At 40.3% G+C, this 26,079-nt stretch overlaps 1 protein-coding gene across 4 annotated transcripts in view; it reads left to right on the top strand.

Annotated features, from left to right (window-relative positions):
* LOC125901995 (netrin-G1-like) overlaps positions 1–26,079 on the top strand; it is an 86,419-nt gene that overhangs the window by 5,881 nt on the left and 54,459 nt on the right. For 3 of the 4 annotated variants that reach the window (XM_049598066.1, XM_049598067.1, XM_049598065.1), the window contains exon 2: positions 101–758. In XM_049598066.1, coding sequence (XP_049454023.1) covers positions 513–758 — 246 coding nt within the window. In that variant the 5' untranslated portion in view covers positions 101–512. Of the gene's footprint in view, positions 1–100; positions 763–26,079 lie in introns of those variants that run through there. The other variant, XM_049598068.1, reaches the window with a different exon arrangement.

Raw genomic sequence — 26,079 nt, 5'->3', positions numbered from 1 at the left:
CAAACCATACTGGATCTCTGTTAATATTTTAAAACAGTATTTCAAATGTTTCATGTGACCTGTTTAATTCACCAAACTGTATTTTTTTCCTATCCTTTAGGATGCTGTCTGCTGCAAAATCTGCAACTGACAGGAGATCGAGCTAAGACATCTGACAGCCACTGACTTATGAGGAGTGTCAGTCCTCTTTGCACATCACATCTGACCGTTGGTTGACCCTCTCATCAACACCCAACACTCGTGAAGAAGAAGCTCCCTTGTTGACACACCTCATCAGCCAGGCAGAAGTGGCAGCAATCAAAGACAAAATAACTGAATGGGGGCTAATCGTTGCCTGAAGCTGCTCACACAAAAGTAGCAACATGCTGCCACAGTTCCCAGATGCACCATTGCACCGTTCAAAGCTGCAGTTAATTTAGAAAACTCTCGGCAATATTGTCATTTCTGTGACAAAGCAGCAGCTGTAAAGACAAAAAGAAGTTCCACAGAGACCATACAAATTGAGATCAGCGATGCTTTGGCCCATATTGTTCACTCTGCAAGCTGTGTGCACCAGCGTGGCACATGCCATGCAACATTACCCGGCGGCCTGGGGACACTATGACGTGTGCAAGTCCCAGATCTATACAGAGGAGGGCCTGGCGTGGGACTACATGGCCTGTCAGCCAGAAGCCACCGACATGACAAAGTACCTGCGAGTGGCCCTCGACCCCCCAAATATCACGTGTGGAGATCCGCCAGAAACGTACTGCGCTTTGGTGAGTCGTAACCTCGCCTGTCCCCTGATGGAGACAAATGAGGCTGTAGGCAGGATCACACAGCATACTGGGTCAGGGATAGAGAGCAGTGCATACAAGGCAACGTGCTGCCGCTGCAGCAGAGATTAATGTGCACACAGGCCCGGCGTGCACATTAGGATACAAGTGCTAACACGCAGCGGCACAGTCACAAACTAGACACACACACACACACACAATGGATGCAAACGTGTCAATATAAGCACAAACCTTGGAGAAGCAGGTGTAAAGATACACAGGTGCACATCAGCTCATACACACCTAAGCAAGTGCCGCACAAGGACATACAGGCATCTACAGACTCACAGACAGGCACAGTCACACATGGAGATGTACATGCACCTTACATACAAGCAACAGGTCATTAAAAAAAAAAAATCTGAGCTCATCTGTCTGGTTTAGTTGAGTGTATTTTTTTCTGACGATGCTGACATTCATCTATGTCAGAAATTTCTTTACACACATTTACATATCTTTTAAATTCTATGGAGCCACATAAGGGACAGTTTTATAAATCAGAGAAAAAACCTAATTTTGCAATCTCTTTGTATTCCCCTGATAGATTTATATATATATATATATATATACTGGGTCAAAAATATTGTGATATTGGATTTTGCCAACCAGCCCCGGCACTCACAGACACGCATACACTTGTACACATGACTGCACAAACCACACACACACCAACACAAACACACATAGAGGGAAGCACAGCGTTAACAGTGACACGGTAATTGTACCGGAGCAGTTATTATGCACTGCATGCTCGCCACAGTGTTTAGCGTTGTGTTTCATCGGCCCTTATCAACCGTTATCAACAGTTCAACCCCAGGTTGCATTTGTTTAGAATCACACTCAAAGTAAGCAGCAAGAGCCCATAGGCTTTAAAGTGCTTCATTAGAAGTCGTGTGTGTGCCCGCCGAGAGCTCCTGCAAGTAAATATTTACCAATTAAAATGGGCATCTTTAAAGGGAGAGTTTCTACTCTCGCAGCTCCAGATGGCATTGAGACATTTAATGCCACTGCAGGATGAAAAAGGAGCCGGTCGCCAGTCGTGTGTGACGTTCTGTGAAGCTTTATATCAAAACCAACAGTGAAACCTTTATCAGTCCTGACTATCCTGAAGACGCAGCATTAACATAACACAGGAGGGAGCAACATAGAGGCAAAGAGAGTCACAAGGGTTGGACTGATACATCATCTCACCACAGTAACTGCTCGTAGTTAAAGATGCTTTGTCACAACTTTGTGTTTCCCTTTTCATTTCTTTTGAGATCTATTTTTATAACCAGTACACTGCATGGTTTTTTCCACAATTTGTCACAAAAACTGACTTTAAGCCATCAACCTGCCAGGGGATGATGATGGAAATTAACCTGTATGGTTAACTCTGGTGCATTTACATGATTGACCCGTGTGCTAATGTTAATTAATGTTCTTAAATAACATTACACTACTTTCTTAAATAGAATAAATTAATGTCATTTATATAATTATGTGTTTACTTACCAGTAATATGTAAGTTTTAGTATTATTAGCTGACTGTAGGTCAGCTGTTGGAGAAGAACGGTCACTTCTTATTGAAATATGCTTGCTTACTCATTGTTGTTATTCCTCTGTGTGGTAAGATACAATTAAATGATTGAGTAATTTGCTTAACATTTGTTGAATTTGAAATTGTTGGACAATGGTAACGTCAGAGCAGAATGCTTCCCAACAATTCAACTGTTCTTTTTTACATTTGAGAATGACGTGGTCGCATGCATGATGACGCAACACACACAGTTAGGTGTAGTAGTAGTTAGTGAGCGTCTTGTGCCAGAAATTTTGTTTCCATTTAGACAAGACTACAAACAAATCTGGACATTTTTAGCTGTGTTGCTTTGGGGATGTACTTCATATACAGTCATCAATCAGTCAACCACTTTGGTCCAGACTGAAATATCTCAACAACCATTGGCCATGACATTTTCTAAAGACATTCGTGTTCCCCAGATTTCTACTGAGTCTTGGGCGATCAGAAGGGTAGGCATCTTCACTAATTGTAGCAAAGGGACTCTTTTTCTTTCGCCAGGTAGAGTTTACACCGTTACTTTTGCCGATCCACTGGCAGCCATTTCTATCGATGATAGTAGCTGCAAAGAACTTGGACTGATAACCTTTGGTAGCTGGGGATAGCTACCGATAGTTACCAGGGAAAACAAAAGCACTATCCTCTTCTGGTTTTGGTTGCACAATGGTTGACGCACTTCCTTTGTGCCGTAAATTGAGCCTTCATTTTCTTGGGAAGTCATACTCAGTGGTTGCTCTAACCCTAACCCAGATAAATACTTTAATTTGAACTCAGTGGAGTGAGCAGATTCAAAGATCTGGGCCCAGGATCACCAGTTGGCTAGTAAAAGCAAGGCTTATAGGGAATCAGTCTAAAAGTGATGGTGTCATTGTTTTATAGCCATCACATTGTGCAATAAACAGTAACTTCATATTGATAAGTTAAAGCAAAAAACTTGTCTATTTCCATTTTAAAGTAAAAGAAAAAAACTTTAAATAGATGCAGAATTTGTGCTCTTAGACATTGATGTATTCACTGCAGGTCAAAGAAGACAGATTATTGACCTGCCACAAAGGCACATCAGCGATCCTCTTCACCTTATTGATAGAATATCACATTTGCAATCTCCATACCCTGAAGTGCGTTCATCCAAGCTATACCTTGACTTTACTAGAGTGGTTCTGCGACTGTTCAGACATCCCTACATCTGGCTGTCAGGATGCCAGGATCACCTCTGACATGAGTTTGAGGTCATCATTGTCCAGATGATCAAGAACACAGGCTCCTCCTGCACTCGCTTAAACGGCTGTTGTGCGTTTGATCTGTTTACATTCTGGGCTGGCACACAGGCAGACTGACACCGCTGACCTTATCCACCGGTGCTTCCTGAGAGTTTGTTGAAGATGAGAGCAGCATGCAAATGAGCTCTTTTAGCCAATCACCAAGTTGCCTGCAGTGAGCCTAGTCTAATCACTTTCCCCAGGAGTTGGTTTCCCTCATAGCGGATGGTCAAAGAATCCTGGATGGCTCGCCCTCCCCCCTCCTCCCTTCCCTCCGTCTTATGCTTATGATTCCCATCTCCGTCGCTCAAGGATGTTTTTTGTCCAAACTAAGCTCTGCTGATTATAGTTATGACGGAGTCTTTGCTCATGAAAAGAACATAAATCATTCAAGAGTGGATCTTTTATAACTTAAGGTTTGAGGTTGTTTACTTTTTGGATGAAAGATACCCTTTTGGTGTTTAGTTCTAATACCAAGCCTGTTTTCTCTTGAATGTTAAGGACAAGTAATAAAGGGAGTCCAGGATAAACAGTGTCTAGGACAGGTGTTCTGCATCAGGGAGTTAGCCCTGTTTTTATTTTTAGCTGCAGACCTTCAGGGGTTCTTCAAAATGTGTTGGTATTAAGGCTGTTCTCCTGTGGTGCACTGTGGCACTGTCACTCACTATCATTCAACACCGGTTTAAGGTCTTTTTCAACTAAGAGGCAGTGTGCAAGATAAAATGTTAAAATACACACGCTGTAACTGAGGAGGAAGTTTGGATTGATTGCCATTACATTTCTAATTTTGTTTAATGCTTCTTAGTTATGTATTCTGTTATAAATAATGGGAACATTTTTACAGATTAATACAAATTATCCAATTAGACCAATTTGAATCGTTTGGCGAGACAATTATTACACTACTGCACCACATGGGCCCTATCGAACAATAGCCTTTAATGCAGAAGAACTCCTGCTGAACCTCATCTGCATCTAAAACCTCTCATAATATTTTTCGATATGGTTAAGGGACATGAGAGCGTTTTTAATTACAGCACTTTTCTCCCGCTCTTAAGTCCAAATCAGGTTGGCTTTGGGGGATTTAATTGCAATTCACAAAAGTGGCAGGCCATTACATCGACTTCATTGAGAGGGGAGGTTTAATTTTCATGCAATTCACAGTTAAACCAAATCATTTGTAGTTGCCAAGTAATGGGCATGGACGTGTTTATTCCACAAAACATAAATAAGCGTTTGGCAGATGGCTGCCACAGCGTCTTAAAATTTTCACAATCTGAATCTGCTGGGTAAATACATTCTGTTTTGTTAAACAGACCACCCTGTCAAGCATTTCTAACTGCAACTGGCATGCTGGAGTAGTGTTTGGATTAGTACCCCGCTGATTAGAGAACTTTTCACCCAGTGGTTTGGTGGTTTGAAATATGGCAGAGAAAATCTTGGAGGAACAAGTTGAGAGACACTGTGTTCTCCCACAACATCTCCAGCAATCTGGCAGGAGATCTAAATGAATGAATGTAAGCTTTGAGTTAGGTGTCATCGGCCCACATGCTCCACAGTTATCCCCAGCCATGCTGATTCATCCACGTCACGTTGGCAATTGTATAAACATTTGTGAGACTGATTGAGTAATGGTGCTTATTCCAGCTACTCTGAGTCTAACTGGGTAGATTCTTGTAATTCCTCTGAACTTTATTCAGTTCTCTCAGAATGGATGAAAGGAGTTGCGGCTGCCAGTTCACCACACGGCCCCCTCGGAGGCTTAGGAAGGAAAGACGAGACGAGAGCTCCCACTAAGCTGCTCGGAGACTGCCATGTTATTGACAGTCAATGCAGCAGACTTATCTCTGCTGGCAATGACGGGAGTCATTGTGAACTTTCAATCTGTGTCTTACATGCCCACAAGAATTGACGTAATAGACTTTAGAAGTTAATCGATTATAGACTAAAGAAAGGGAAGTAACCTTTGCTACATGGTGTGAGGTCATTGACGTAAGTAGGGAATCTGTAAAATGGCTAGTGCCTCAACTCTCCTACAAAATATGTTCATATACTACAAACTTGCTTTGTCACTTACAGTACAGTAGCTACATATGATGTTCGGAGCATATCTATGATTCGGAAGTGGTCTGCACACGGCTTTTATCATGGTTATGGCGAGAGAGGATCCATCTTGTGTAAATACAACGTCATGTCATTATTGTTGTAATTGGAGCTTCTCAGGAGGGCTTGGGATTTTGAGTTGTCCGGGAAGCCCTTCGCCGAGGAGCAAAGAGTGTTACTGGCATGCGCTGATTTTTCTTAATACAGTATAATAAAAATAACCTTAACCTTGAACTTGATTTATGAATTCATTACATTAGAATCTTAATCCAAAGCACATTACACTGACTGCATTCAAATTAGCATGTACGCATGTCACATGGAACTGCAAATGCAACCTTTCTACAAGTGTAATGGTGCTGGATTAATTTGCTCATGCTAAGCTACGTTGGTAGAGTTTCATTAGTAATGGTGCAGCATTAATTCCCTTCAACAATAGCGGTGATGAGACAAGTTAATAGAGGAAAGAATGGTTGCTGGCAGCAAATGGAGATTAAAAACTCAATGGAAAGAAGAGGATTGTTTTTCACACAACCCAAAATAACCTGACCCAGGTCTTCATCAACTCAGTATTAAAATTATTCAATAATCAAAATGCAATGGTGAAATTTAACTATAAATTATTTTATTATCATATAAATGAACAAATCAGATATACAATCCTCAGCTACATTGTTTGTTTGCTTTACCTCTCAATATGCCACAGTGCTACCAAAAAATTACATTAGTTTGACGTCCTTGCAGGTGAATTAAAGGGAAATTTCGGTTTATTTCAACCCGTCTCCTATCGTCCTAAATTTGTTTCAAGTAAAATGTAATTGAACGGGCATCCCTTCAAGTGCAAAGTTAGTCCACTAAACAAGCTTTTTCTCCACAAAGACTACCTCATATTGTTAGGATAAATGTCAAAGAACATATAGAAAATGACATGTAAACGTGTTGTCTTACCTTACCGGTGTGGTGCCATGTTTGTTGTTTACCATTTAGCTAAGGTTGCAACCGGTCCCATTCCTTGCAACAGAGGTATTCCTCTTCTGTGGACATTGGGGTACAGCATCCATAGGTAACAATACACCACCGAGCTCCAGAGCTAAATCCTTCCAGCAGCCATTCCTCCTCTGTCATCCTCTAACGTTACCTGTTGTGCCTCTCTCTCTCCTCCTCCATTCTTCAATTTCACAAAGCTCTTCGTCAGTGTATTCTGGCTCAAATAAATAAGGGCGGCCATCGCCTCTCGATGTGGAAAGCCTATATACAAACATTCCACATTTAGGTGGTCTTCAGAGTTATTGTCTTACCTTACCGTGTGTTTACCGTTTACCTCTGCTTCCCAAAGCACGGCCGAAATATTGCGAGAACAAGCAGCGATCTCATAGCGTGCCTGAAATCTCACGAGAACAAGCCACAGCAGCTGCAAGGCAGAACCGGACCGTAGCCTGAAAGGTTCATTCATTTATTTTATTAAAGATTTATAGAATAATGGCTGACTTTTTGCCAGACTTCAACCTTGTGGAGGAGGAATTTGATTTTGCAGAGTTTGATGGCTGCCCTTATTTATTTGAGCCAGAATACACTGACGAAGAGCTTTGTGAAATTGAAGAATGGAGGAGGAGAGAGAGAGAGGAACAACAGGTAACGTTAGAGGATGAGAGAGGAGGAATAGCTGCTGGAAGGATTTAGCTCTGGAGCTCAGTGGTGTAACGTTACTTGTGAATGCTGTACCCCAATGTCCACAGAAGAGGAATACCTCTGTTGCAAGGAATGGGACCGGTTGCAGCCTTAGCTAAATGGTAAACAACAAACATGGCAGCACACCAGTAAGGTAAGACAACACGTTTACATGTCGTTTTCTATATGTTCTCTGACATTTATCCTAATGATATGAGGCGGTCTTTGTGGAGAAAAAGCTTGTTTAGTGGACTAACTTTGCACTTGAAGGGATGCCCGTTCAATTACGTTTTAACAGGTCTGACGCTACGGCTGTATCTAGGCTAACGGCTAACATGCTAACTATTATTTCTATGTCACTAGTCACTTGAAACAAATTTAGGACGATAGGAGACGGGTTGAAATAAACCGAAATTTCCCTTTAAGTCTTGCATAGCCTACTATGCAGTCGGACTGTCCACCAACACACACACAGAGAGCATCACCTAATCTCTGCTCAGGATGCCATTATCTCTTTAGAAAGCAAATAGTTGTTAGCTGCTACATTAATGACTTACAAATCACATAGAGTTCTAATAAGTTCACTGGCAAGAGTTATTTCCAGTGCAGGAAAGTTCACAAAGTGTAACCGGAGACAGTTATGTCTTGCGTCCCAAAAGTTAGTTTAGGCCAGGGTCGGCAAAGAGCCATTTTTGACTGAAAATAATGTTAAAATCTATCTGGAGGGGCGTTGGTGGCTTGGTGGATAGATCAGGCACCCCATGTACAAGGCTGTTGCCGCAGCTGCGCTGGTCCGACTCCAGCTTTTGGTCCTTTGCTGAATGTCACTCCCTCTCTCTCTCCCCCTTTCACACTTGGCTGTCCTATCAATTACAGGCAAAAATGCCCTAAAAATATCTAAAAAAACAAACAAACAAAAAAAAAACATCTATCTGGAGCCACAGAAAACATTAAGCCCTATAATAAAGGAAACACAACCTATTAAATCTAAATTAGCCTGTCAACATTACAAAAACATCTAAATGAGCGTTTGTTAATATGTTTTACCACCAGGTGGCATTGCAGCGGGCTATTCATGATAATTTGGAATGTTATCGTAACAAGAGTTGGCACAATTAAATTCCGTTTTCTTTCAAAAAATCCATGACATGGCAAACTAGGGAATCTGAAACCTACTGTAGCTACCACTACTGAGATTTGCCAAAATGTAGAGGAAAAGGCACCAAGCTGAAGACGACTGACGCATATTTTAGTGGCCAAAATGTTAAATGCTACACAATTTTTACAATTGGAAAATGCCAGTATCACTTTAGGCCTACAGCACTGTTAAATGAAAATTAAAATTTTAAAAATAACTGTTCAACATGTTCAACATGTTTAGGCTAATAAAACACTTAGGTGAGGTTAGGGAAAGGTTGTAGATTAGGTTGAATCCTGAAAATGTAAGCGCATTCCTTATTGTGCTTCAAGTCATCCTTTAGTTTTCCAATATTCAACCAAGATCACAATCTTTCCCTAATTTTTTAAATAATAACAACAGAAAAAAATGACTACTCTTAAAGTGAAAGTATCCACTTATTAGCACCAGACTTTGAGGTCCTCTCAGTTCTGAGCCTTTAAGTGTCTTTCAGCTAAATGTTTTGGTTTACTGACAAATAACTATTATAGTTCACTCAGACTTTTCTTCAGCCTCATTATCAGTTGCAGTACAAACTGCAAATATACTTATCAGGGCAACTGTTGTAAATACATAATGTTAAGGGTTTTTTGCTGACCCCAAGTGGCCAAAGAATTAATTCATGCAGATTTAACCAAGCGCTTCAAGTTGCCAAAACATAAACATACTTGATAACTTTAGGCAAAAAATTGTCAGTGAACATCTCGACGATGTGTTCATTATAGAACTTTATGCTGCATCATTAAAAATGCATTCTCAGTGACACTGAATATCCTTTAAACTAGTTGCATAAAACCAAACCATTTAGGATTGAGTTCCTAAATAAGGCTGAATGTGAGGATCAATCACTTCTTCTGTTCACTTACCCACTACAAGACAATCAGTAGTTCACTCTGTAGTGTCACACAACAATTGCAATTTATAAAATGTGGTGCATTGCATCTGAGATTGGTAGCAGAAAGTAGTTAACATGCCATTGACACTACTTATTCCATTCTGTTGTGGACTTTTTTCAAGGGAATTATATAACATACACATTACCCACAGAATTTGGACACTTAAATAAAATGGCAGAGAGTTATTATATAAAGGAAAGTAAATAGAAAAGGATTTCAGAACCAGCAGATGTCTGTGGCAAACCACTGTGAGCGTCTCTAGTTGCTTAAATGGCTGAGCAGTTCAGAGGTCATACCAGAAAGTGCCTCTTTGATCCCTGTACCCTTGCTTCTTGGGAGGGGGGTTCATTCATCCATATATTTGTTTGGGGACAGGAAACAGTTGGAGCGTTTAGCTTCCCGTCAACCCTTTGCCCTTGACTCTGTTCTGAACTGGTCCTGCCCAGCACATCATCACCGCACCACTGCGTACCAAGACACCGAGATGACATGCAACATGTCCCCTGACTCCAGGAGAGGGGGGAGTCATCATTTATTCTTTCACTCGCCTGCCACCTCTTTTGTCTCCTGGCTTTTTAATTTCCCTGTCCCTTGTTTTCTGTCAGCTGATGACGCATAATATCCATGCCTTGTTTGAACATGTGGAGGTTGGATGCTCCATATGAGTTGAGGACTTGACAGATAGAGATATGTCGGCATTATTCCCTGGGATCTGTGACAGGTTAATTCTTAGAAGGTTGTAAATACAAGCACAGATGAATTATGCATGGAGATATAAAAGAAAGCGATGGGCTTTGTGGTTCGACTAGACGGAGTCTTTCTTAACAGCTTAACATTTGAATGCACGTTTGCTGTCTGAAATAGAGCACCTATAACCATATGCATTCATTCTAAAAAAAATATTAAGCAGACATAATACTTGAAAAGCCAGTTTGGAATATTTTCTGTAGGTGTGTGCAGGACTATTGCTTTCTCAGCATAAATGATCATAACAGCAAGGTTCCTTTTGTTGCTGTAAACTGAACCTACAATAACATCAGACTGTCTTTCACTAATAAATGTCTAATATCCATATACATACTCTCACCTACTCAAGTTCTCTAATATCTATATTGAAAATAAAGATGTTTTATAAACAGTTATTCTATGAAACAGATTGTACAGTTCTTTCATTGTATTTTACACTCTGCTACTTCACTGACATATGATGGAACCAAGCTGCGTAGTGTGGCAGACTGTCAAACCTTTATGGACTTTGATGTTATGTTTGCCCACTGTGTTTGATGTAGTGAAACTGAGCAGGCTGTTCTCATTCACTGTCTGTACTTATACCAATAAAAAGTAATGCACTATAATCCACATATAAACCACGTAATCGTGAGCCATGAGGCTGTGATCGTATGACCTATCCTTCCACATATGACGCAAGCAAAGGTGGAGGGGATAGGGATGCAATCAGGGTGGTGGACAGGTCAAACAACCACAGGACTTTAACCCAGAAGACTGTGGTTTGAAAAAGTTGACTTGCGTACAGATGACCCCAGCCAAAGGCCAAGGTGGGGCCCATGAAAAAGGTCTATGGCTGACCCTTGAATAGGATCAAGTACAACAAATTCCTCACTGAATTCAGTCACTGATGATAAGGTATTCTGAATTGGTTTGGTACATACCCTGGAGTAGGGTATAGCTGTGTAGTATCGGTCAGGTGCGCTATGTGCAGAGCTCACAAGTGCCGCTAATGTCAGCATGTGAGGCAGACTGCTGCCTGATTATCTAAGTCAGAATGTCTCACCAAAAACATCAGGGGCTCCTCAAGAAAAGCCAGGGTATAGGGAGAACCATAAAATGAATGGAGAAGAGAGGCAAGGACCAAATATCTGACAAAAAAAAAAAAATGTGAAGAAGCAGCAGGTATGACAGGCAGAGCTGAAGGTGAGGAGTGAGGCAGAGTATTTTTTTTGCAAATAAAACCTGCTGTAGTGAGCTCACTTTTACAGCTACAGCGAAGACATGGGTATTTTATTAATTTAGAGGACCAAAGGCATCCATTAGTATCAACCATGTTATGTTATCTAATCGGAAAAGGGGCCAAAAAATGCTCTACAGTTATGCTAAATTTTGGCATGGGAAAAAGGAACATTTGCCATTTTTCAAAATGGTTTATTTAAATATTTCTGCATCCCTAAAGAGTCTTGGAGCTACATAAATTGGGTATGACTGGAAAACTGAGAACTGACAGCCATAAACTCCTTAGACTATTTCAGTTCTGCACACAGTATGACCAATGTTTGATTAAAGTAGCCCTCAAGACAGAATGAATAAATGAAGAAAATTAATTATTTGTTCACTCCAGATTTGACCCTATGATTTAATACCTTGCAGTAATTTCCTCAATCAATGTTTGATTTTACTTTTCTCTAATCAGTGAGTGGGGGGCATCTTTTCAGGCCGGTACACACATGTGACTACCTCTGCCTTTCATTATTTTATCAAATATATGTATTTAAGCCTTAAGGAAAACGAGCTGGAGCACTGCATTACATAACAATGGCCACATATTTGTATTTCTAATTAGGAAGGTTATTGTTTAAACTGTCTAGGAACTACACTTATAATGAGACGATACACCACGATCCATCTGATTGAGCTCAGCAGGTGATTGATCAATCGTGTACGTTCACTTGTGTGCTTATTAAAGCAGTGTGTTGTAGTGTCAGGGAAAAATAGAACTTGAGTCTTTACAAGTTGGGAAAACAAAGAGCCCAATCAGTCACAATTAGGCATTGATGTGTTAGTGAAAAAACTCAGCTGCACTACAGGCTGAGGTTAGTTTGATAATCAGCTGTTAGACAAATGTTTAACCCAAAGCATCGAGTTCAATATAGCTATTGACCAGCTGGATTTGTATCAGCAATGGTTGCAATTAGACTAATACTTCCATTAGGGGTACAGTACGGAAGACGAGAATGGCCATGTATTATTCTTTTTTTTGTGCACTGTTATCTCGTGATAACGACTTATTAATTCGTTATCTCGAGATAACAAAGATTGTTATCTCGTGATAACAAATTAATTAATTCGTTATCTCGAGATAACAAAGATTGTTAGATAAATGTAGTCAGACAAATTGATGGGGTGCAGGGGGGCGGATGGGAGGGGTGCGGCCGCACCCCCCACACCCCTAGTTCCGACGTCTATGGGAATACCACAATGTGTTATCCAAATAAGGGCATGTACGTCACATATAGCAGATGATGTGATTTCCCGTCAATGAGCAGGATCACTTGACCATCGTCTGTGTGTGTCTTCTCCTTAAATGACGAGGACTAATCTGAATGTCATCTCTAACAGAAAGACACAATGCAGTCTCTGCCTGTGTCAGACCTTGATTGAAATTCATCCTGATGCGTTGATCAATAATGTGATCTGCCATTTTCACCTCCCTGGGACACCAGTGGCAGCTCTTGTAGGCTGAAATCAGGACGATCACATTAACCAGCGCGCAATCATCAGACTTGACAATTATCATGAGAAAACAATCTTTGTTATCTCGTGATAACAAATTAATTAATTCGTTATCACAAGATAACAGTCTTTGTCATCTCGAGATAACAAATTAGTAAGTCATTATCTCGAGATAACAATCTTTGTTATCTCGAGATAACAATCTTTGTTATCTCGAGATAATGAATTAATAAGTCATTATCACAAGATAACAGTGCACAAAAAAGAAGAATAATACATGGCCGATCTTGTCTTCCGTAGTACAGCTATGTAAAAACAAACTGTTTTTTGATTTGAAAATTCTAAAACTACAAAATGCAGATTTGGCTTTTTGGTGGCTTCATATGCAACAACACATATCTGACTGAAAAAGTTGTAGGCTACTCAGAAATCATGTGATCAATCATTTATACTTGTGCGGTGGCGTGTCTGTGTCACACTGCAGTTACAATTCCAAAACGCTGGTTGGCAGCAGGGTTTCTGTGAAGTGCTATAAAGTTTAGTTGATTCAAAACACACCCCAGACACACATTAAATATGGCTTAATAGAGACTATTTCAATTATAAGTACACAAATCGGCTTCGCTATAACTTGCAGCATTCACAGACAAAGCACTTGTCTTTATCTGGACACATTTTCCCCACAAATACAACACGCTAACATTATTAACACAAGCCTATGGCATTTTGCTTTCTATAAATTAACCTAGCGGCTGGCAGACTTGGAACAACAGCAACATTTAACAAAAGTAACGATACAAAATTCAGTTCCATTACAACTCACAAGGTTCACTAACAAAACAGCTGTCCTATACTGAACACAATCATAACATGCTAACGTTATTAGCCGAAGCCTGTGGCATTTTACATAATATAAATTAGACTACCAACAAGCAGAGAGTTCTTCTACTCATATGAAGCCAGAATAAATCACACACCACCTTAAAATGCTATTTTGTGGAGGCTTTATTGTTTTCGCAAGTTCTTGTTTCTTATCTGTGAAATGAAAGTAAATAAAAGCTTTGTTTCCATTGAGGGAAATGGTTTCAGTTAACAAAAATAGACAGGAGGTCTGTGTCACGTATTGCATTTCTGGGGAGGTGCACGTCAGGCTACAGCATTGATTCGACGCAGATATATCCCGCTTAAGCAGTGCTGATCAAATTTGAACCAATATTCTGTTACTGCATTGCCTATTTCTTGTCTAAACTGTTTTGAGAAACATATTTAAGCTTAACTTTTAACTGTAATTTGAGATCATTTGTTAAATATCATATTGTTCCTATGTCAAAACGGCCAAGCTCACATTACGTCACCCACCAGCGGGAGCTTTATTGGTCTGGTGCAGTGCAGTGCAGGCCCTGGTACTTGACACAAAAATCTGACATAAGGATTTCCAATTAAAATATAACTTAAATCATTCTGTGCAAAAAATTGGGGCACTCTTTGTACGTATGTGATTTTTACAGTTGTATTTTTGCACATTAAATATAGTTTTAAGTTTACATGATCAGCAATATCAAAGTACGTCAGACTGCATCCTCACTTCTCATCTCCTTTCATATTCTAGATCAACAAACTTTACATAAGATATTAAATCTATTTTGTTCCCTTTAGGTTTGAATTTTAAAGCAGGGTGACAAAGATGAATCTCATTAGCATTTACTCCTTGAGGACCCAAATTGCAAGAGATAAGACGGTATTTTGGAATGATTCAAAGGAAATCCTCTTACCTCACTATATGACTCAGCCTCCTTTCTTCCAGTAGTCCAGCCACATTTAACTAATTTGCTGTAGACTCACATGCCGACGCATTTTTGCTGCCTGCCTGGCAAAAGCATACTGTAACACGAGCATGAATGTTTCATCGGTGAATCACAGTGTTTGTCTTACACCTCACTACACAGGAAACTATTTGTTATTTCAGCGTATGTGGTGCCTGTCATTACCAACGAGACAGTAATTCTTTGACAGTGACTGTAATTCAGAGCTTTGAATGAAGTATGTTCCTGGTGATGATGCTGTTGTGGTGACTCTGGGGTCTCAGCTATTTTGAGATTGCCGCCCCCTCCTCAGAGAGCTTCCCTGACCCGTTTTGCCGTGTCCATTTCACCTCCGCTACCTTTTCAAATAAAGAAATAACAGGGTAACAAGACTGCCCACACTGTAATTTCAAAAATAAAAAGGAATTCCTTCACCATTAAATTAAATTCTTTGTGCTCCCCCAGCCTTCAGTGCTTTTACACCCATTCAGCATCCTTTTATGTCTGACAAGCTGAATGGGATTCTTGTAAAAGATACAGTAATTGAATTACTCCAAAGCTATTTGGCAGGCTGTCTCTCTGCTGCTGCCCAAAAAAACTCAACTTGGCTCACCCGTCTGCCAAAGGTTTTTTTTTTTTTCCTTTGCAGGGAAGTGCATGTGAATGTGAAGGACTTCCCCTCCCTCAAGACACTGTCTATAATTTTGGCCAGACTGAGAAGTGTCAAGCAATCAAGCATTTCTCCCATGGGAGGGGAACGCTCTGAAAGCTTTAACCTCAGAAGTCTGTGTTGGTGGGAATACGGCTGTGTTACAGCGACAGCCTTTTTTTAAAATTGAAAAAAAAAAAAGGCCACATTCACCTATTTAACATGAAAACCACTGCAGATAACCTTTTCCTGAACGTAATACATGAGATGTAATATGATACTTACTACAATATTGTAGGATGACACTGATCTGTAGTGTCTCTTACAGTGGCTTAGTGTTGTGTAGTGAAATTCAGGAAATCAGGCTCTTAAAAAACAGAGAGAAACTTAATTTCACGATTCAAAGTGCCAAAAGTTTCAAATAATGAGGTTTAATCTTTCATAAGGCTTTAATCCATTCTGAATGCTCCGTTTTCGACAGTTTTTTTCTTTCCAAACAATCTTGTGACTGATTTCTTCCAGGCTCCAGGCATGCTACTGCAAGTGTTTACATTATGTAGCCTACACTGCTACATGTAGCTACATGCTAAGTCATGGTAACATGTAATCTCGGTTGTCGATATTGTTAATTTCCCCCCGATTTAAGATCATGCTGGAACATGTCTGATTGTTTTTAAAAGGTTTTACTGGTAATTTTTAAAGATGGAAAGTACCACTATTCTCCGTTACAGTCATTCCTGTAACTGAGCAAGACGCTGTCTCAGAAGGCCCATGTGAAAAAAAACATTACTGATTTAAGTGTACATTATATCTAGAATATTTTAATTGCTCTACCTTACCACCAGACAGCCCTTTCCCACCGGAAAATGAAGCTGTTATTTCAAAGCCACAAAAACAGTAAGTCAAATTGGGGAACACAGGAGTTGCTGGTCTACTGCAACAGAAATGAACAAGTTTGCCAATTTCACGTATCTCAGCAACCGCAATCGATCAGAAGTGATTGTTGCGTTGAGCCCACCGCCATGGTGATTCAGTCTTAATCAGTCTAAATAGTTTCACTGTAATTGCATTGCTAGGCAATTGCTAGGTGCATGTTTATTTCCTTTCAGCTGATGTTATTCAGATTCAGTGCAACAGGAAATAAAAATGGACCCATTTACAATGTTTATGTTGTTGACTTAAAAACCCTAACCCTGACCACTTCTGCCAAAGTGAAAGCAGAAGTTTGTTTCTGTTCCAATTATGTAAGAAAGTAAGAAAACTTAATTTAAAATCATACAGACATTTTTAATAATGCAAATGACAACAGACCCAGTCTTTTAACATTATTTTACTCAATAGTATGTTGTGTGGTTCACTAAAGCCCAGTTCAGACTAATGATTCGTGACAAGACGAAACTCTTTTAGAACATTGCAGAGAAAAGTTGCAGCGATGTGAAGTGGCCATCTGAGCTCAACTCAAGCCAGCGGCTGATGGTGTCAACTGCAACTCAGCTGGTCAAATCGCTGGTGGCTTGTTTAAGACCGGAAAGCCAATAAGCTTGTAGTGAAGTCTACTGTTTGAGTCAAAATGACCCCAGACAGCGCGTTTCTCTTGCTGCAGTAGGCACTGCTGCACACTGTACGTGCTTATGCCCACACTCATTCACACATTATCATTGACTGATTAATTGGCGCTGCTTTAGTGTGGCATATTTATTATGGTATTATGTATTTATCATCATCTGATGCTCATTTTGTTTATGTTTTTACTGTTTCATCACTACAACAATTGCAACCCAGTATCTCACTATCACTATCCTCATTCATATTTTAAGAAGCTACAAATTATAGCTGGTCATCAGAACAGGAGCACAGGGAGTTGTTGCATAGAGATGATACACCAGCTCGTACAGTTGCATTGGTGTGAACCAACAGCACATTGCGAGTAGCTCCATGTTTCAGCTAGTCTCGTCGCAAATCTTTGGTCTGAACTGGGCTTTAGAAATCTAGGTAAAGATGGCATTAAAAAAAAAGTCTAACATTGTTTATTAAATGTTTTTGTTTTAAGCTTCTGAACACTATTTAAAAAACACCATTTCCCCTTAGCCCTAAACTAGGGATGCACCGAAATGAAAATTTGTGGCCGAAGCCGAAGCCGAATATTATTAAACGCTTGGCCGAATACCGAGTACCGAATACTGAATATCATTGTTTAGTTTTTCATTAGTTTTTGCAGATCAACTCCCTCCAGATTAGTGTTGTCACAGTACCAAAATTGGGACCCACTGTGTGATACCAATGAAAATATCATGGTTCTGAGTAGTATCACGATACCACAGCGAAAATGAGGCAGATGTGCCTTTTGTCATTTATAAAAAGATAAATCACTTTTCTATAATACATCACTGATATTTCAATGGAATAAATTACTTATTGACTTATTCATACTTCAAAACAGCATCAATGAGTGATGAACATAGGGGGGATCAAAATAAAATAAATAAATGAAATAAGAATCAACCAGCCACCCTCCTCCCCTGACAAGTCCCTTCATCAGTAACGAATAGTCCCTAAAGTGCGGTGAGGTTTGTGGGCCGTTACCTGCCACTGAAAGACTAAAAGAAATGTGAAAGGCTCGTTTCTCCTCTGACACATCACGTACGGTCTGTGTTCAGCTGGCTCGGCTGTTCAGGTACTTCTGGGCAGTCATGACGCCAAGAAGAGGATATTACTGGAGCCGACTTCTCCATCGCCGAGTAAGCCGATGGCCGCCGTATTTGACAGGAATACATTAACGTTACTGTCTGTGTCTGTGACCCCCGTTCAACCCACAATCGGTGGGATTCGCCTTTCGTTTCTGCTGGTGGTTGAAATCTGTAGGCTGCTCGCACAGCGTGCTGAATGATTTAAGCCTATTTTGCTCGTTCAAAACTATTTTTAGTCGCAAATGTGAGTGCTGTGACGGACGGATCGCTACACTGCCGACATTTTAATCCGCCCGTCACGGCACGCCGTTTGATTGCGTTATCAAAACACACTGCTATTATTCGGCCTTGCTTTTAACTTATTCCCCCGAATACCGAATGTGTGGTCTTTTTTTGCAATATTCGGCCAAATATATTCGGTTACCGAATATTCAGTGCATCCCTACCCTAAACATCACAACTTGACAAATGCGGCAAATTTAAATGTCATTTTCACATCTCTGTTTGTGTACAGGTTAGTTTTAGTTGATAAGTGTATTTTTTTTTTCTTTGTATAGATTCAAGCTACCCGTTTCCCCTGTTTAAAGTCCTTATGCTAAGCTAGGCTAAAGACTCAGCTCATTAGTTAACACACAGACATGAGACCGACATTGTTCTTCTCATTCAACCCTTGCAAAGAAAGCGAACAAGCATATTTCCGAAATTGTTATACTAAGGTGTTTATATGTGCAGCACATCAACATTGCATTGTGTCCATCTAAAATACCCTAGAAGTCAAAACACTGGCTGTGTTTTTTTTGAAAAGGTCAAGCATTACAGGGCAGGAATTTGTTTTTTTTCTTCTTCTTCTTTTTTTTTTTTTAAATTTCAAGAAATCATGAACTGAGTCAAAGGGGCAAGACTTGAAAGAGAGAAATAATGGCGAGATGACAGGCAACTGTTGCGACCCACCACCCCTTAGGAAACCCAGCCATCATGTTGTCAGGCCATATCGATCTCTGAGAAAGAGTGAAAGAGACTGTGCTGTAGAGAGGGAGAGGGGGAGGGATGAAAGTGCAGAAGGGAAGAATGTCCGTTTCCAAAAGTGGCTGGTGTGATTTTATCATGCTCAGTGAAAGGGTGACATTTCAGTAATGCTTTATTCCTCACTTTGGCATTTCAAATTAATAAAAGCCTCTAATAACTATGCAGATTGAAAAGATGGAGGACGAGTTGACACACTATGAGCTAACACACTGATGAACAATGCAGCAATTTCACTCTCGCTGTCTTCTCCTTCTTTCTCTCGCTCTCTCAATTTCATCCCAGTTTCTATCAATTTCTCTGCGATGACCCCTGCATCTCATTGTTAAAGGGCTGAGAACTGAAGTCTGTGTCCTCTGATTTTCTTCTCAATGAGAGAGTACTTAGAATCCCTCAGTGGCAGATTGATGTGTTTTAAAGCTGCTTATATGAAACTAGCGAGAGTCAGAATCAATAATGCAATGATTTTAGAATACTTTATCATTGTGTTGTTAGAGAGGAGGCAATCTAGGGTAACAAATGAATTACACTCTCATTTTTGTTTTGTTTTAAATTGTTTCAAACTATAGAGCATAGTAAGAGTGAAATCAAGTAGATCAAATTTGGGTTTGTGTAAAGAAATTCTGGGTTGCTTCAGACGATGTGATCAATGACAATCAAGGTATAGCACACACAGAAGTCTGGTGGATTAGCAAGACTTGGTGACCCTTATTAAGGCCATTTATATTTGCAAGAGTTAGGACTTTCATGAAAGGCTGGTCAATATAGAGAAAATAAAATATCACAATGTATTTGACCTCGATATAAATATTGCAACAATATTGTAGTGTTGACTGTTGGTGCTTTCACAAAGCAGTCTTGGAGTTCAGAAAATTACATCACTTTATCATAATGCAGCCTTTAAAACCAGGATAAGACAACACTCACTATATTATGATATCCAAAATCTAAAATTCTATCTATTCTTATATCACAATATTAAAATAATATCAATATATTGCCCAGCCTCACTTTTATACATGTCATTTTGCCATGATAAAAACAACAAAATGCTAATTTATCTAAAGAGACGATAGACGGGAGTGAATATAAACCATAGATCTTATATGTAAACATACAATGTTTTATTTGTAATTTTTTATTGTGTCATGATTATGGCTGGTTTAGTACTCTTTGTATTAGTAACGTACCTCATATTTGTTGCGTATATGACATTAACACATGGCATGCTAATACAAATACTAAACCAAACTGGTATACACAAAGCATCGTATAATGCTGTTTGAAATATGTCATCATATGAGACAAAAAAACTCAAAGACTGTGCAGCAGTGGTGGGCAATATGGCCCTAAAATAATATCACAATATTTTGGGGGATATTTGCGTGAACGATATTCTTGACAATATGACAAATTACTGAGGAAAAATATTATTATTAATTCAAGAAAATAGAATTGCAGCAAAGTAATAATAATAATTTTGCTTTCAGCTATGCTCGTTGTTGCTGTGGGTAACAGCATGACGTCAATATGACAACAAGTAGAAATATCGCAAATAACACAATATACATTTTTTATATGATCATAAAAGTTATACCAGTATTATCGAGAATGAGATGAAGGGACACACCTCTACTGTGCAGTATGATCAAATCAAAGACTACACACTTCATATGTTTTTCAACAAGTTGTGGATAGTAACACGGCTGATTTACTTAAGTATTTGTACTTGAGTATTTTTTTAAATAAATTGTACTTCCAAGAGTAGTTATTTAGCAGCGTACTTTTATTCTTACTTTTCGTTTTACTCTTCTTTATTCGTACACATGCAAATAAATATATTTACTTCTACTCCATTACACTGGGCTTTACACTTCTTGCTACTCTTACTGAAAGGTCGCTTTTAGCTATAAATATTCATTTGTATTAACTGAGCTCACACAAATGACAGGGATTGTCTGACAGCGAGCAAGGAGATAGCCTGTTGGTCTACACAAATGATGCACACTGCGTCCAAGCCTCTCCTTTATGGATTCAGTGAGGATTACACTGGGCACAGCTTGGCCACGTTCCAGCTGTGACGTGCACCAGAGCTGATCACGGCCAGTCAAGAAAACACTACTAATTCCACAAGACGCACCACAGTGTTTTCTTGTTATATTGTTTTAAGAGATTAAACAGTGCTTAACAGCATGTATTTTCCCATTGGTTGGGTTCTGGATATTGAAATTTAATGACAATTAACCTGCACATTTGTTAATACCTGATGAGGACCTGACTTTGTATATAATACATTTATGTAGTTAATTGCATCTAATGAAGTTTCTCACTACTCAAGTAGATACTTATTTAATCTCACTCAGGTAATATTTTTCGGATTGCTTTTACATCTTCTTTAGAGGGCTGATTATGAATACCATTGTTTTTTTTGCCCTTTCCACCAGTGAACCACAACATATAGATCTTGTCAAATGGCTGAGGCTATCTTTATCAAAACATGATATTTTTTTAGCACGGCTAAAGCCAATGAGACACGAACCTACAACCCTGGCATTGTTAGTGCCATGCCCTATATCTACAGGATCAAAAGAGATGCTTGTAAAATCCATCTGATGTGTTTATTTTACACACAAATATCTGCCTGCGTTAAGCATTCTCTCTAAAGTGTCTTGACAAGAGAGATATCAATTTTTACCACACAAGCAGGCAGCGTTTCATCCAGGGGCTGCTTTGGAATACAGAGCGCCGCAAAGAGAGGGAGAGATCTAGCAAAGAGAATTAAACATCCTCTCATTATAGCAATGTTAAAGCGTTTTATTGAATCCTGACATCAGAGGGAATCTAATCCCGCACACAACCAAGCGCACACATGCTAAGACACGCAGCCACATACACACACACACACACACACACACACACACACACACACACACACAAACGCATTCTAATACACAGGAAAATATGCAGGTACGCTCACATACAGATAAATATACACAGAATAACAACAAATACAAATGTACAAATGACTTTGATTCAGTTCTCTATATATATATAAACCTACAGAGATTTTCACACATGCCTGCAAATGCACACTTGAAAGCCCACAACCATCCCCCACGATAATAAGGCGGTGTTAAATTTACCCCAGTGGGATTCTGCCACATGGGACTGATAATGAGGCCAGGTGTTAATTAATGTGGAGTGCGTTTCCCCTCGTCTACCGACGCCCCGTGAATCCCAATCAAGGCTGGATCGTGCCGCGGCTGATTTGCCAGGCAGTGTACTTCAAAAGGCCAGACTGGCTGTACCGCAGTCCTCAAAGGGACTGTTTTGGCGAGGGCTATATTCCAAAGGGCGGAGTGCTTGGCATGTGGCAAATCGAAACATGAGCGCCGAGAGAAGTTTGTGTTTTGGTTTTGATCTGACGTCGGCGTCGATAGAAGGCTTCAGCCGTCACCTCTGCGCCCTCTGATGTGCTGTTTACTGAACCACCTGATGCATATGTTTTCATTTTGTGTGCCGTGTGCAGCCTCACACATGACATTCAGAGGAACACACTGATGTGTCTTTGTAAGTCTTACCAACAAATCACAACCATTGCCTTATTGATATTGTGATCTATTGCTACAGGATCAAAGTTTGACCAGACTGTGACTACATTCAGACTGCAGGCATATTAGATTTGTTTCTTAAATCAGATCTTAAAGACAGACTGTCTGCACCGTTATTTACAAGCACCAACCAACTCCAATAGGGACACATGAGAAATGGAGGCTAACAACAACGACTATTATCAACACAGAAAAATGACTAAATAATCACAGAAAACATTCAGTGTAGGATTTATCATCATGGATTTATTTGACAGAGACACCGCAGGTCAAGGCAGGAATACAAAGGGAAAGGGATACAATCACTCCAAAGCCCTCGTTGGAGCTGCATGAAGGTTAACGTTAGCTTCTGGGCAAAATTAGACAAGTCTCTCTCATGAAGCATTCCAGAAATATTTAACATTAGCAATGTTATGCTGTGTACGACATCGTCAACCCCAGAGTTAACTTCTATATTGCCTTGTACATACGATTTTTCTCATCAGCCCTATTAAATGCTTGATGAAACAGCTAAACTGGAAAAGCTCTGCCTCACTGATAGTTATTTTAAAGCCCCGCACTTTCGGTATGGTAACTTTGGAACCAAAAGTAACCCTTCAGACAGGGTACCAAGACCCGAGGTCCACTTTAGTGCTGCACGATTAATCTAATCGCAATCGCAATTGCGATGTCAGGCTGTGCGATTACATAACCGCATAAAAGGCTGCAGTTTGCGATTTAATGTAGGCTAAATAAATGTTAACGTGTGTGTCTGTGAACGTGACTGCCTCTCCTGTAGTGTGTGGAGTTTGTTGACATCACGCTCACGAGCTATCCTGGTGCGTGCAGCCGGCGTGCAGCAGTGACCAACAGAGATGCTGAAGAAGAGCATGAGCTCGACCATGAACAAGCTGAGTTGGTGGCGAAAAAAACGTCTGTTACATGGCGATACTTTGGATTCAGGTACAGCGACGTTGAAGAGAAAGACGTGCTGTGTGTAAAAGTTAAAGTCGCCTCGTCCCGCGGCAACCCGACCAATCTATATCAGCACTTGAGACGGGACGTGGCGACTTTAGCTTTTACACTTTTACACAGCGCGTCTTTCTGTCCAACGTCGCCGTACTTCAAAGACGTGCTATGTAAAAGTTTAAAAGTTAAAGTCGCCACGTCCCGCGGCAACACGACCAATCTATATCAACACTTGCTGAAAGCCGAGCCGTGTAACGTTAAAGACAAAGAGACAACTGAAAGCCGCCAGAGCCTCATAAAACAACATCCAAGCACAGTTAAGCAAACATTTGTAAGTGTCACAGGAAATCATGGACTCCATAACAAATGAAAAATTGAGCAATTTTGCTCGGTTTCGGCCCACTTGACATGCTGCTGTGTTGTGCTGTGGTGTGCTGGAATTTGTCATTTACGTGACAACGCCTGAACTCAACACAGGCTCGCTCCGCTGTGTGTACAGTTCCATGCTGCGCTGCTGTGTGAGCAGCGTGTTTGACTGTGCTCAGTCTGTTGATGGTCACTGACACACTGTCTGTCCATCACAATAACTATGTCAGGTCAGTGCCCCCCTAATATAATGTAGGGGAAACACTGTATCAAGCAAAAAGACTCATGACACCATTTATTTATTATATTGTATATTGTAATTATATTGTAATCGCAATCGCGATATTGTCCACCATAATGCACATTTTTATCAAATCGTGCAGCACTAGTCCACTTAGCATTTCCACCACAAGCAGTACTCGGAGTACACGGAGTTGTTGTCACTTACTGCTCTGTCCAGCACTCACTGTATTTCCTTGTTTATCGTCCACAGATATGCCAAAAAAAAAAAAAAAAAAAAGAGGCCTAAAAGTGTACAGGATATACTGACCTCTACAGCATCAACGATGACCATTCTTTTTTAAATATTTTTCTGTAAAACATCATCACAGATTACAGCTGTTTGTGAGCAGCTTTAATACTATTTGTCCCTCTATGATTGTTTTCATTTTTAAAGGCCTAAACAGCTGAATATATCCAATATCTCACTATAAAAATAAACACAGTTCGGTGTAAGACAGTCATTCCTATTTTTTTCTTGTGACCTTTGAAAATTATCCATGGATCCCAGGTTGGTGATCATTGGATTATAATACTCCAGCATGTTTGGGCTAATTGATTTTCACACCCTTCAGAAATGAATATGAGCCAATAGTTGCCTGGACTGGTACACAAGTACACAAAATTGTTTTTGCACCGCACATGCATGATATTGAATTGCGATTATCTGTTGTCAGGTCTCAGACATTCATAACCCTCCAACCTTAGATGTGATATGATGGTGCACTAACAGGTCAGATGAGCAATCCTCCTGTCCTTCATTCCTCTGAAGGTCAGAAGAATGAAAAGCCTGGCTCTGTTGTGAGCCACTGCTGGCCCTGACTGCAGGTCATTAAAGCTCTATTGAGTTTCTGCCAAAGCTCTGACTCTCCCAATATCTCACCATGGCTCATCTGAGCTGTCTCTTCCGTCAGGGCTTATACCAAGCCCTGAAAGGATCAACACCCAGTCCCTGTGTTCACTGTACACTTGAGCATTCCCTCTTCTAAAGAGCCAACCAAGATCTATCTTGATATCATCCCTTTTAGCTTGGCTTCTGTGTAGCACCACAAACGTATCATCCTCAGTTATATCCAAGTACCATGAGTGCAGGGCAAAGACAGCTTGCCTTTTTTGCTCTGATTGAAAGTTGAGATTTTATTGTGGTCTTAAAATGGGCATCTTGCGCTTTTATCAAGTGGTGCTTCAGCTCAAATAATCGTCAATTTTGTTGTCTTGGATCAACTCTCTGAACACTGAATCACAGACAAGTGATATCACCAAGCTGTCATTTGTCAAATTGTCCTCCTCTGGTGCGCCCCATGAATGAGGATGGGCATCGGACGTGTGATAGAGGGGGGGTTTGGGCCAGCGACAGGTCGGCAGGCGTCATGTGGCAGGTTAGGAGGTGTAAGGCCGAGCAGGATGATGTGCTGATTAATCCAGCAACACCTCTGGTCCAGTGGGAGAGACTTCTCTCACAGCCACAAAGACTCGGTAGTGACGAAGTAACTGAGGGCTCAGCACAAACGAGTAAAGTACACACAGGTCACTAGTCTCGCCACCAGACAATCAGAGATCTCCGCCTTCTGATAGTCTGGGGACACTCCTTTCTAAAGTGTGCTTAACACACCGGCAAAAACGGCCGGCATCAAAGCAACGCCTCTTGCATTTTTGAAAAGGACACGCCTTCTCGGAAACGTGCGCTCCCCCTTTTCTCGTCAGCAAGGAAACAAACACACAGAGAGCTTGAAAATGGATGCCGAGAGATTAAACTCCGTTTTATCAAATGTG

This window comes from Epinephelus fuscoguttatus, linkage group LG15 (genome assembly GCF_011397635.1).
Source record: "Epinephelus fuscoguttatus linkage group LG15, E.fuscoguttatus.final_Chr_v1".
Taxonomy (NCBI): domain Eukaryota; kingdom Metazoa; phylum Chordata; class Actinopteri; order Perciformes; family Serranidae; genus Epinephelus; species Epinephelus fuscoguttatus.
Note: the sequence above shows the minus strand (reverse complement) of the source record. Positions and strands in the feature narration are given on the sequence as shown.